This window comes from Perca fluviatilis, chromosome 8, assembly GCF_010015445.1.
Source record: "Perca fluviatilis chromosome 8, GENO_Pfluv_1.0, whole genome shotgun sequence".
NCBI classification, from domain to species: domain Eukaryota; kingdom Metazoa; phylum Chordata; class Actinopteri; order Perciformes; family Percidae; genus Perca; species Perca fluviatilis.
The window spans coordinates 6,122,960-6,137,335 of NC_053119.1; the positions used below are offsets into that span (position 1 = coordinate 6,122,960).

At 41.6% G+C, this 14,376-nt stretch overlaps 1 protein-coding gene across 5 annotated transcripts in view; it reads right to left on the reverse strand.

Moving 5' to 3' along the window:
• Positions 1-14,376, reverse strand: part of cadps2 (Ca++-dependent secretion activator 2) — a 268,325-nt gene that overhangs the window by 149,075 nt on the left and 104,874 nt on the right. For all 5 annotated transcript variants that reach the window (XM_039809759.1, XM_039809758.1, XM_039809762.1 and 2 more), the window contains exon 4: positions 77-157. In XM_039809759.1, coding sequence (XP_039665693.1) covers positions 77-157 — 81 coding nt within the window. The remainder of the gene's footprint in view (positions 1-76; positions 158-14,376) is intronic.

Consider the following 14,376-nt stretch of genomic DNA (forward strand, 5'->3'; position numbering starts at 1 on the left):
ATTGTTCAAACAACACTACAGAATCGGAACATGAGGAGTTTGGGTTTAATAATGAACAATAATGTGCGTTTCTCACCTTGGCAATCTTTTCGGCCAGCTGTAACCTTCCGTCCAGCTCTCTGCGGATCTGAGCCGCCTGCTCGTCCACGTTGTCCAGCTGAGGAAGAAGTGAATCAAAGTCACAAAGAGTTTTATCGGCAAAATCAATAAACCAATCAAAAGGTGAAGGTGAGGCACAACAGGAGCGGTCTACGCCGAAGAAGTGGACCGCTCAGGAGGCTCAGTTGTGTACTGATTAACCAATTAGCAGCTAATGTAGTAAAACGGTACTTTTTCACCATACAGCCCAACTCTTAAAGCTATAGTGCGTAGTTTCTGTCGCCCCCCATGAGGAATTCTAAGTAATGACAACAATTCTGTTGGCACGTCCACATGATACAAGTCTTACGTGATCGCTCTTCACCCCCACCCCTCCTCCATGCAGTTGCTAGTAGTCAAGGAGGACACGGAAGATTAAAAAAACATGATGGACTCTTCAGAAGAGGTCATTATCTTCTCTCGAGATTCTGCGCGCGAAAGCCTATGGTCCCCCAGTGGCTAGAAATGGTGATAGGTGTAAACCGAGCCCTGGGTATCCTGCTCTGCCTTTGAGAAAATGAAAGCTCAGATGGGCCGATCTGGAATCTTCTCCTTATGAGGTCATAAGGAGCAAGGTTACCTCCCCTTTCTCTGCTTTGCCCGCCCAGAGAATTTGGCCCCCCCATGAGAGAGAGAGAGACATCATGGCTTTCAAACGAGCAAAGTGGCAGTTGGTCAAGGCCACACCCCCACCCTCCACCTTGCCCCTCCCCCCTCTCCTCCTCAATAGCTAAAGACACAGAAATGGCACATCCTAAGGAAAGCTCATTGTGGGACTGGCTCTAGTGGCTGTAATTCTGCACCAAGGCTGAATTTCTGGAAAGAGACTTCAGATACAGTATTAGGGGACCACTAAGGTCTATATAAAAGAGACTTCAGATACAGTATTAGGGGACCACTAAGGTCTATATAAAAGAGACTTCAGATACAGTATTAGGGGACCACTAAGGCTTATATAAAAGAGACTTCAGATACAGTATTAGGGGACCACTAGGGTCTATATAAAAGAGACTTCAGATACAGTATTAGGGGACCACTAAGGTCTATATAAAAGAGACTTCAGATACAGTATTAGGGGACCACTAAGGCTTATATAAAAGAGACTTCAGATACAGTATTAGGGGACCACTAGGGTCTATATAAAAGCATCCAAAGAGCACCATGTCATGAGACCTTTAGGTCTATTGAAGGGAATAGGAAACCCCTTGGCATTAAAAGATATAGTAAGTGATGGTAATCCAATTGACTTTCTGTCCCATTTAGCGAATATATGCTCATGGTCACTCAGCTCTCAATTTTCTGTGTGTGGTGAAATAAAATTAGGTGTTTGTACACAGCCCTGGTAGTGTAAATGGAAAACAAACAGAAAGGAGTGCAAGAGCCAAAAAACACTATTTCAGTCAATCGGCAACAGGTAGGGGGGAGGCAGCATATGAATGTGCCTGCCGGCCAGTAGTTATCTGTCCATGAATCTGGGGGGGCGGAGCTTCTGAAGGAGCTCTCAACTCAATCTCAACTATACTTCTGCAGCATCGCTAACTGCACCTTTAAGCACAGCTGTATTCACATCAAAGAAAATGAAGTTTTTGGAATACGCAGTGAGGTAGCAAAACGTTTGAAATGTACGGTTGCTTTTGCAAGCACGTAGTTGTGTTATTGCATTTTCTCAAAGCAACTGCAGTACACTGATTTAGCAGAGACCTTTAATCCAAAGCAACTTACATTTAGTACTGGGGTTTAGTGTCTTGCCTGTCCACAGGACACATGGACAGGCAGCCAGGGATCAAACAAGCAACCCACCCAATCGTGCTACAGCCGCCCCAATTTGCACAGTGTTGAGCGATCAGATAGTGCTAAATGTGCATGAGCTCTTGTTGATGTGTCCTCGTCTTTTGTTCTTCTAAGCCTTGGCTGTAAGCTAGAATTAAAAAAACTTTATGAATTGACGGAGGTGAAATTGAAGTGAGTCTTAAAAAAACGTCACTGTCCTCCCAGCAGTTTCACCTTCTTCCCCACAGAGAGCTGTACCGCTCGAGAGCGCCACACCGAGCAGGAGATCAGCCGACAAAGTCGTCTGTTAACATGTATGTCAGCGAGACTTAAAGAGGAGATGAAAGCAGAGGGAAAGTTGAACGTGGTTTGCTTACTTGGCAGAAAAAAAAAAAAATTTCACAAATCTGTGATGAGCAAAAGCGTCTAAAAATGAGAATCAGAGATAACACAGCTGTGATGGAAACTGGCCTAGAGCCAAAGAGACAAGCGGAACCTTCAGAGCCCAATAATGGAGAGAAAAGATAAGCTGTTTAATTTGAGCCCGTTTCAAAACTGGTCCCAGAGAATCAGTAAAAAAAAAAAAAAATCAGCCGTCAGTGTCTCATTTACAGAGAACGCAAACTGCCTTTACTCCGACATCCGCCTGCACTAATTGCTGAGAGATGGAGATTTGTCCATGGATGATTTGACAGGTTTGGTTTCCGCAGACACCGTTCAGTCGACAAAATGCTTCAGAAAGCTGGCGGCGTGGATCCATGTGCAGAGTGCAGAGGCTCTGACAGACATGTTGAGTCATTCTGCTGTTGTTACTGATGAGGTCTGCTGACTACCGAGCCCTAATTAACTCGACACTGTGAGGAAGGAAAAAGGAATTTGTTATCAGCGTGATTGAGGTCAAACCAACGTGCACGTGTTTGACGGATACACTTTTAGATTCTGTGTTGTTATTGGGGTTTTTCTCATTGCTTAACAAGTGTTTAGCTACTGTAGAAAGACATCAGTGTTTGAGAGAGGTTTTTCCTCTTCTTATTTTTTGATTTGGAATCCATAGCCAGCCTAGTCTATGGGAACTCAAGGCCGCTATTCATGTTCAGCAAAATGTAGAGGATAAAGGTGGTGGGCTGTAAATGTACGTAAGCTATGACGCTCATTTTAGTTGACTGAAATGTAGTCTACATCCACGATGTCCCACTTCTGGGATTGCTCCGGTGCCGCTGGAAATTCCGCCGGATGTCCCTCTTTTTGGCCGGATGTCCGTCCCCTTCCTCTTTCTCTGTGTTGGCGTTCTAACCTCCGGTGGATTTCTGAGGACTATGGTTAACTGCTCCTCAGATCTCTGCAGGGTAAATCCAGACAGCTAGCTAGACTATCTGTCCAATCAGAGTTTCCTCTCGCACGACTAAAACAACTTTTGAAAGTACACATGTTCCACCAAAACGAAATGCCAATAAACCAGAGCACGTTTTTCTCCCATCCCAGAATGCTGTGTGGACTAGCCAGACCCTCCTAGCCTAAATAGCGACTGTACGTAAGAACCACTTAAGGCCTACAACAATAGTAAATGAAAAGGTCTGTTTTTAAATGGTAAAAACAGAACCGACTGAAGTTCAGTTATGGGTTGGGAAAGGGATTTCTGTCGGAGGTTCTGTTGCAGACGTTTGAATTCACATACGCTCAACTTCTTCAGAAGAAGTTATATTTACACACAGTCTTTAATAGATGTGAAATGCTTTAGATAATCTGTTGATTATTTTTCCTCCCCTGTAAGAGGACAAAAGGACAACTACTGATACACCCGCAGTTTGGCTGCATGTTCTAAAATTAACAAGCAAAAACACACACATAGAGCATTTCTATGACAACCAGCCTTCATCTGTTAAAGTCTCTGCTACGTGTCAACACGTCAGAGAGGCTAAATCCACAAAAACTGAAATAAAGATGGGGATGGAGGAACGTGTCCATTTAGTTCTTGCAAAAGACGCGATGCAGAACAGCCTCAACCCCCCCAAGGTGGTCAGACTGGATGCAAAGTGAATTTTGGTTCAAATTAAATCTGCGAGAGTGAAAGCGGTCTGAAGTTGTGCTGACACTTCACACTTAAGCCCTGATCACACCAGCATTAAAAACAGCTACATTTGCATTTCGCTGGAATAAATTGAATTCGCCGCCACTGGTGGATTCACTTGAGGCTCCACAAAGAAGAACAGTTAGCAGACAGTTAGGAGGTAGGAGGCGATGCTAAGAATTAGGGCTGCAACGACATTATCTTCAATTCATTTCATTTCAGTGAATCCTCTTACTATAAATCGAGTCTCTGTGCACCTTTGAGTCTTTATGTACAGTATCTAATGTGTATGTATCTAATGTGTCTTTCAATCGATCCCGCACGCACAAAAGACGGCGCAAGCAACCCGTTCCCACTCCCAACTCGTAAAATACGCTCGGTCAGTGGCTCTCAGCGTCAGATACGACGCAACAAGCGCCCCTCAGCATGTGTTTGGAACGCACCGGCGCGTGAAGATGATGTAGTATTAAGAGAGACAACGGTAGCGAGTAGTATGAAAGCCTGAAATTAGGAGGCTGGTTGGGGGATGGGTCACATAACACAGCACTTTCACCCAGGACACCGGGGTTCATGTCCTGTGTGTCACAGAAACGTTTATAACCCCACCCACGATCTTTCCCTAAACCTAACTGCGTCAAAAGTGACGACAATTGTCCCAACCCAGCGCGTTTAAATAAAGGGCCTTTAGATCTAACGCTAAAGGAGAGTTTCATCGCCAATAACGACGCCAAAGGCACGTGACCAATAGGATTGGGCATCGAGAACCGATTCCTACTCGGAATCGGTTCAAAAATTACGATTCCGGTGGGATCGTTTCTTTATTGGAATCGTTTGGAATCGTTCGGAGGATTTGGTTTCAAATCTGATCATGGGTTCCAAATTTAGTTCAAGTTTTGGTTTCCGTAGCGACCAGGCGCTTGTTGTGTTGCAGCCTTGGAGCACAGTAAGCGGCGCTCTAGAATCAGAATCGTTAAAATCCAAACGATGCCCAACCCTACTGACCAAGCGTCCATATTTTCCGCGATGGGAGTGAGAATGTATACAGGGAGGCCATGCAGCTCCGGCACCCTCGGTGTTAGTAAATGGGGGAATAAGAGGCATACTGTAAAGCGCTTTGTCCGGTAAGGTAGAAAGGTAGCCTAGAAATCTAGACGCACCCTAGCGGCAGCAAATGTAATTTTCAGCCAGGGGGGTCTAGGCACTCATGGTTGACTTGCGAGCTGGAAAAACCAAACTCTGGTCAGGCCAATCACATCGTGTATAGAGTCGGTGGGCGGGGCTTATGGCTGCTGCTGCTGGGAACAGCGGTCTTCTGGAAGACTTGGAGTTCAGCTTTTCTTTGAGAAAAGAACAAAGAACGGCACTGAAGTCATTCTTAAAAAAGGAAGATGTGTCCGGAGTTTTGCCGACCGGATACGGCAAAAGTTGAATCTATCAACTAGCTCCGCTACCTTCTTCGTTGCACGGCCTGGTTGTAGCGCTATCCTATTGCGTGCAGAGGGAATTTGAAAGACAACCGTTTATCCCGCCCCTCGGATTGAGCCCTGTCAATGGTGAGTTCCCAGACCCAACATCTGGATGTGGGTCTGGCTTGTCAGGCTAGTAGAAAAGCGCTCTATAAATGCAGTATATTTACCATTTACCACCGAATGAGTTGTTCTCGAGAACGCTGGGAACGGGCACGCCACCCGACAACGCTGCAAGCAGCATGTTACAAAGTAGGGTTGGGCATCGTTTTGATTTTAACAATTCTGATTCCAAATCCGATTCTTCCTTTTGATTCCGGATCTTTTTCAATTCTCGATTCAGTTTCTCTGAGGGATGGAGTTGAAACGGGTCAGTCACGTGCTTATTTCACAGATAAGAGGAAGATTTTATTTTGATTCAATGGTGATTCATAGTTTTATCGGGTTTATAGTTTTACCTTTAAACGGTTCACATCAATCAATCACCAAAATGGAAATACAGTCTTTAGATGATTCAAACTGTGCTCACTCTGCACCTAAATATCAATCGACCAAAGCGACAATATGCACAGCCATGTTCCTTTTGATGAAAGTGTGTCCTTCACATTGGTGCTCTTTTACAGTGGATTAGCGATGACTCAGTGTCTTTCACATTTGCACAAAAGGCACAAACAGCGAGGGACGCTTCGTGTGCTGAGATTAAATGGTTTGGAACCCGACCCAGCGTGACGTGGCACTGTGCTGCTCCGTTCTGGAGGAAACACTTCACTCTATAATACTCAGAAAGCTTATACACTGCGACCGGAAAGAAAGACTGCACAATATAAAGAGGGTAACGATAAAGGGAACTGAACATGTTCTACAAAGACCAACGTCTAACTTCACCCTATCATTAGCTGCACGGCAACAGAAACTGAAGTTCTCTGATTGGATGTTTGTCACAGCAATGATATTTACGACTTGTAGCAGACTTCTCTACTAGAGTTGTTATAGACAGAGTTTATGACCTTTTGTTTTCCCCAATCAGGCAGATTTGTCTAATTGTTTCTGCTGATAATTCATCCAGGAGAGTTTCATGTCACGGAAACCTCACAGTGACTACGTTTACATGCACATAATATTCTGATATTTGCCCTTATTCTGAAAAAGTCAATATTCCGACTAAGCTGTTTACATGGCTAATGAAAGAGAATATTACACTAATATTCCCTGTTTACATGCAGCTGTGCAAAACTAGGAAGTTTCCAACGGTGGTAGACTTGTTTGATCCTGCAAACACAGCGTCCCTCTTTCATTCCTTCAACCACTTTCTTGTGTTTCTCCTTCTTCTCTTTTGGGCATGCATCTTTACCCCAGTCTGCAAACTGTTGGCTGGTTGGTTTGTGTACAACAACCATAGCACAGTCAGAGCCGACCGTAAGCCGTAAAACAGGCAAGAGGCCGTAAACTGTCACAAACGGTGGTAAAAACCCTGATTGAGACGCAGATTCCGCACTGTCCAAATGATAATGCCTCTAAAAACACCAATAATAGCAGCATATCCCACATGTCTTAACCGGAAAATGCTAAATTCGGAAAAGGCCTAACCCTGAATATCCAAACGGAATATGGTTTTTATATGACCTGTATCAAATTCTGAATTGCGTCATATTTAGAATCATAGCGGAATATTAGTGTGCATATAAACTAGGGGTGGGGGAAAAAATCGATACAGCATAGTATCGCGATATTTTTTGTGGCAATACTGTATCGATACACAGACGCCAAGTATCGATCTTTTATTATATATATCTTGGTCAGTTTGTCTGCTTGACAATCTGATTTTGCACCAATAAAATTGAAGTGAGATGAACAAGCAGAGAAATGTATCTTTTTACATGAAACAGATGTTGACAAAATTGTCCTTTCGGGATATCATTTGAAATTGGGAAAAATCTGAAGTTGGAAAAAAGGTAATACATTGCAATATATCGCAGAATCTTGCAATATGTTTAAAATCGCAATAATATCGTATCGTGACATAAGTATCGGGATGATATCGTATCGTGAGGCCTCTGGTGATTCCCACCCCTAATGTAAACATACTCAGTGTCTACAGGAGGAAACGGTATTGTTGTACTACTACTACTAATAATAATAATACTGCTGAAAACAAGCATCGACGATGACTAAACTGCAGAACTACAGTGAAATTCAAGAAAACTGACCTCGCTTTGTTGTCATAACAATATGAAAAACTAGATATGAATAGAAACCAACAAGGTAGGTACTCTAACCCGATGTCTTAGCATTTTTATGTCAGCAATCATACTCAGAAATTACATTTCCCATGTGTTCAGAACAGCGTCAGCATCAAAGTTAAAAGCCTCTCGTCAAACCACTGTCTTATTACTACAAACTGGGCGACCTGAGGTGCACGAACACAGCCAACCACAGACTAATCATCTGACAAAGAGAGGAAAGACTGACAGTCTGACAAGGACACGAGTACAAAAGGACACAATTACACCCTGCCATCAGTTACAGCCAGAATCAACAGAAGGATGGAGGGGGAAGGAATGTGGCCATTTAGTTCAAAAAGAGGACAATGAAGCAACAAAGATAAAGAAGAAGAAAGCAGCTCAGGGGCAGACAGCAGATTTTCAGACAGCATTAAGAAGCTCGCCGTCGCTGCAGCCTGGAGCGCCGGGTCATTTATTAGAGCTCGATCTACCTGCGTCTTGTAGCTAATGAGAGACGACACACAGACGGAACCAAAATCAATGGACCCATCCACAGGAAAAAGCAGGCACCCATTTTGGGCTGTAAAAGAACCAAACGGGCCGAAACACCAGAGAATATTGGACTAAACAATGCATGCCTAAGGCTGCGTTCACAACCAAGCGGTTTGGTGCGGTTCAAAAGCACCCTGAGGCCTGTACTACGAAGCAAGATTTGGCGTTACCGAGTGTTAGGGAAGTTATGATGCATACTTTCTCTCTTGTTATTTATTGTTTGCATAGAATAATATTATAGTGATTACTATTCTTCTCTCTCTGTTAAATTAAACTATTTTGTATAGTAAGAAGCCATAACACTACTTGCCCCCACCAGATAACATGGAGTCATTGGCTATCATGACTGGGGCCCGAGGACAGAACATGCGTCTCTCTGACCAGATAAAGGGGACGCCATCGAGTCTGACCAGATAGAGGAGACGACATCTAAACTGACAAGATGGACAATTGACGACATCAAATTCTGTTATGATTGTATTTCACGCATCAATAAGCTACTGTTTGAGGCTTACCTTAGTCACTTTCTGTACTTGTGCTGTGAGTACTGTAAACTGATTATACTTGCAAGTAAACTAACTTTGATGTAACTTCAATTCTAATACCGAGGTAACTTCAGGTTCAACCCCGGGTTTTCTGTACCACGACAGTGGATCACTTGTTACCGGGTTAAATCGCCGTGGTAACTTGTGCTGAACACCTAACCTGGGCGGGAGCAGGTTATGTTGGAGATCAGAGATCAACCGGTGGAAAAACACCGCCTACTGACCAATCAATACTCGATTAATAACGGCGTCACCGTTCTTATAGAAGATCAGGTGGAGCTTGGTGGAGGGAGGGAGGGAGAGAGAGAGAGAGAGAGAGAGAGAGAGAGAGAAGTTCATGAAGCTCATAAAAGTTAAAACATTTAGAGACCAACAACCCCGTTAACATTCCCTGATGGGTATTTTTATGAAAGATATAGATTTTCAGCAGAGATAATTACCTTTAGGCTATTTTTCAGCTTGTTGAGCCGTGTGTTGCAAATGCCACACATCAGTTTGAATTACGTTTTTAGATTTTTTTATTTTCTCTCACAGCTTCCCACACTGTAAACCCGAATAAGTTACCAGAACTCAAAAAAAGTCAGGCAATCAGTTGCCTCACTTTTTTTAAGTTGATTAACTTAAAAGTCAAAACTTTCCGAACTTAAAAGGTTGGTTGAATTGCTACTTGTACCTTTTGATAACAGTTAAATTAAAAGTGCTCATTTAGCTCAACTCAAATATTTGCAGTTAATATGACTTAGTTTTCTGTTAAGGGAACTCAATTATTTTCAGTTATTATGACTTACAGTTTTGAGTTTTCAAACCACAGGAATAAGTTCACAGAACTTAAAAAAATAAGTACACAACCACACAATTTTTATGTTAATAAAACTCAATGTTTATTAGTTTGTTTTGTCATTGTTTTAAGTACACATTAGTCAAATATGTTGAGTTTGTTTACTAAAAACATGTGATTCAAAACTTAAAATTTTTAGGCAACCGATTGCCTCACTTACATTAAGTTTAACTAACTTAATATATCTTAAAGTCGTGAACGTCTGCTTTTGAACAGTTACATGTTAAAATGAAATAGAAAAACATTTATAAATTAAAATAAAAAATAATTTTAAAATATACTTATATACTTTAATTGTATATTAAATAAATAAATAAATTTGAGAGATTTTTAAGAAGAAAAACTCAAAATTCTCTGATCCTATCCTTCCAAATGTGTTCCTGGTCACTTAAACGAACACGCCGACTTAATGGGACTTTGTCTTATTCACCGTATCCTCCAGAGTTAGGGAAGTCCATAAATACCCTTCTCATCTCAGTGTGTGTTGTAACTTTTGGTCGCGACGCACTGCTAGCCTAGCTTAGCACATGTTGTACAAATCACAACATGTAAATAGGAAAATGTTGGCGTTATTTTGTCACTTATTAGGAGCATAGATGGAGCCAGATACCTCCAGGATCTGTGCTAAGCTAGGCATGGGTGCGTCAGACAGAGATACGACACGCACAGAGATGAGAAGCGTATGTATGGACTTATCTAACTCTGGGGGATACTGTGAATAAATCCCAATAAGTACCGTATTTTCCGGACTATAAGTCGCACTTTTTTTTCCTACTTTGGCTGGTCCTGTGACTTGTGCGACTTGTATATCAAAATATATATAATTTAACATGTTTTTAAATGTTAATTCATACTGAACACATTACCATCTACAGCCGCAAGAGGGCGCTCTATGCTTGTGACAACTAGAATGCTGCTCCTAAAGACAACTGAGAAAGAGAAAAGAGATAAACTGCAGGTAGTAAAATATGCAGCCGAAAACGGTAATCGAGCAGCAGAAAGAAAGTTTGAAACAAGGGAGAAACTTGTGAGGGACTGGCGAAAAGGTGACTCTTATGCAATGAAGAAAACAAAGAAAGCTAATCGGCTAATCGCGGGCTGAAAGCAAGATGGCCAGAGCTGGAGGAACGAGTCACACATGGGTGCTTGAACAACGTGCTGCTGGGAGAGGCTTGTCAACGGTGCAGTTAGCTCGCTACGTCGCCACGCCCTGGTAGTTGTTCTGTGTGCTATTGTATAGTTTAATAACTGTTAATGTGTTACGTTAACATACCGGACACCTACCGTATTCAGCCTGTTGTTCTGGGTGCTATTGTGTAGTTTTGGATTTTGTGAAATACATTTCTAAATAAATGCGACTTATAGTCCGGTGCGATTTATATATGTTTTTTTCCTCTTCATGACGCATTTTTTGACTGATGCGACTTATACTCCGGAGCGACTTATAGTCCGGAAAATACGGTAGGCATGTTTCTTTAAGGCCCTAGGAAATAAATATTTATCACACATTTCTGATATTGACCAGACAACTAATCAGATAGTCAGGAAAATAATCGGAGTAATCAAAAACAATAATACCAAAATGAAGTTATCGTTCGTTACAGCTATAAAAGAAAAAACACTGCTTTTGGCTTCCTTGCTAATTCCTGAGTAAGGCGACAGGGCAGCAATTTGGATGAAATTTCAAATATTCTATAGAGTTTAAGAACATTTTCACTTAAAACTCTAAAATGTAAATGTTTTACAAACCATATCAAATGCACAGTGAAATGTGAGTCATCTTGCGCAGCCCACAATGGTTAAGAAAAACATTAAAACATACAAAACATTAGCGTTACTTTTGCATTATATTAATAAGAACAAAGGCATATTGAGTAGTTTGGGCCTATTGGCTGAACACCTGCAGTAGTGCAGTAACTTTTTGAGGCATTATTTAGACAAAAGGAGATAACTTTGAACTAGCCTTTTATAATGCTTTACCCTGCAGCCTTTTTTTCAGATGAGTTTCTACATCATTAATTCATTCTTGAGGGTCTGCAACCTCGGGGATAGTTTACCACTTTCTAGACCAAGTTAAATCTTTAGAGTGAATTCAAAAGTGTTGGTCAGTGCTTTGGGATAGCTGAGGTGTAGTGCATAGATCACTCCACAGATTACCAGGAAGGCATCGCCAAGTCTGGGAAGGCTGACCACGGCATCACTTTCAATGACGACAGTGATTCTCACAGGGTGGTAGTGAACTGGACTTGCGTCATGGTCACCGATGAAAGTAATGAGGCCCACTGCAACACCATCAAGCTCTGGCTCATCAGACTCATCCTGAATGAATGAAAAAAGAGATACTAATCACAAACTAACACATGGAACAGAACAGATGACATAATTTGTCTTTCCTTAACCAAGTCCCATTGAAATCCAATACCACTTTTACAAAAGAGACCTGGGTCTCATTGTAAGAGTTGAAAAACATAAGATCCATGTTCTGCACACATGAATCAGCCAAAATACCAGAGAATCTAAGTGCTGACTGAAACCAAGGACATTTACAAGAAAATGTTTTACTGAACATTGAATAAAATGTTAATATTTACGGGTTAGATAATACACAGCAGAATCTGTTAGTGACTTAAGGAGACTCACTGTGCAGGTTCTTAAACATCCAGAGACGTCCTCACGCAGATACACAGGAAGGACGTGGAGAACAGTAGTGCGCTTGGTGTGTATGTCATGGATTTCCTATTCAGATAAAAACAGAATTGCATATACTGAAGAGTTTACATAAAGCTGATTTTAAACAGTCCAAACAGAACATATGTCCACAAATAACCTGTTAACATCTTTAATGCAATCAGACAAATGGCAAACAAAGTGGACTAATTGCAAAAGTCAAAAAGCTCATTTCAATCATTGAACCTGTTCAATGTTCTACTGGTTCAACCTATGAAATGTGTAAAAATCTATTTACCTGTTCATCATGGATTTTTAAAATTTCAGCCAGAGCATCTGCTGTCTTCCCAGTTTTTGATGCCTTCCGTCTGAATAAGGTCATCAGTCGAGGAAGATAGCGGTCAAGCTCAGCATAGCACGTGTTGGGCAGGTTCTGATTTGTAATCCGCTGGAACTCTGCATACAACTACATAGAAATAACAGCCAGAGGAGAATACAGCAACAACACTTATTAAAAAACAGTTCAATTTGAAGAATCTTGCACACATTCATAAAGCAAAAATATCAGCCAAATGAGTAAGAATCACAATTTCTACCTTTAAAAGAGAGAGCTGATCCATATTACCTCAGACTCTATTTTAAGAGCAAGCCAGAGATCCATGAGGTCGTTCACTGGTGGGCAGGACATCACTATGGTCTGTCGGGCGTGAGGGGAAATGTGGTCTCCATCATCTTTCTAATAGGTGAGGGTCTGCTCCCTCTTCTCAGTTCAACTTATTCAACAAAATTTTGCAAGCAAATACAAAGTTAAGTAAAATATGATTAGTAGTATTCCGTAAACAGAACACATTCATTATTTGTTGACTTAAATACAGCAAAACACTTTATTTTGATCAAACAGGCAAGTAGAAAAACAATGATGTGTGTATGTGGGAGTGCGTATGATTTGGGGTTACCACACTAAAACCTTGTCTGAGAAAAAACAACAATTCAAGTTATTGGTATTTAGAGGGGGGGGGGGGGTGATAGAAGAATTCACATTCATTGGATTACCTGGTATCGTTATCACATCTCCAGTTATCTTCCTTAACTTCTTGAAACTGGAACAGCAAGATGCAAAGGCATAAACTGATCTGAAACTGAACAATTAAAAGATTCAAAGAGTGTCAAATTATAAATACTTCCATTTATAAATGTTCCCTGTTAATGATCTTTTCATTTAATCCCCATAAGTGTCAAGTTACTAAAGCCATCAAGCAAAATTAACATTACTGTAAAGAAAAGCAGCCACACTTGAACCTTAGTGCATGGTTAATCAACAATAATACCATTTCTACAAACCAAAGCTTTACTGTTAAGGGTTTTACTTTATTCATCTTTGTCATGAAAAGCAGCTTGCCTCCAGCAGGGTCGTTTGTTTTAAAACCAGGAGCAACAGTAGGCAGGACCGGGCAGTTGACTCGTTCTGTTAACAGCAATCTCCGTGTCTCAGACAGTCTGCTCACACAGAATTTAAAACTAAGCGTCCCTAGAAGCTACACAGAGAGCGGACTTGCAGTGTAGGAACTCAGTTTGAGGCGTTCATGCTCTTTTGTGCACTATTGAAAGTTTCCAGCAACAAAAACTAACTATCGCATGCGAGGTGTCTGTTAGTGCTTCTACTAACAACTAATTTTCTAACACCACCTTTAAGCGGGGAATGAGCGTGTGATTACTAGATTCATCCGTCGTCAAATTCTTCAGGGAGTTCGGTTAGTGGTAGCTAGGTCGCTAGTTGTGCTGCTGTAGGTGCGTAACGTCAAAGTCCTTCTAAATAGTCTCTGGTAACGTTATTGGTTCCGCGCTAAGTGGCTAGCTAGCTCTTTAGCAGCTAACCTATATCTGACAAGTTGCCAATCCCTACAAGACTCCCGTGATAAGCCAGTGAAGGGCGGGGGCTTGGAGAAGGTCTACGCTCTCTGAGACAAACACATACAAAATGTATAAAAGAAGTAAAAGCGAATGAATATTAACATTCAAAACTTACAGTAAGTCCAGTGAGCCTGATTGCTGCTGCGTAGGTAGTTTCTGCAACCCTACTGTCTGCTGCTTCCCGCCTTGCTGCGTTGTT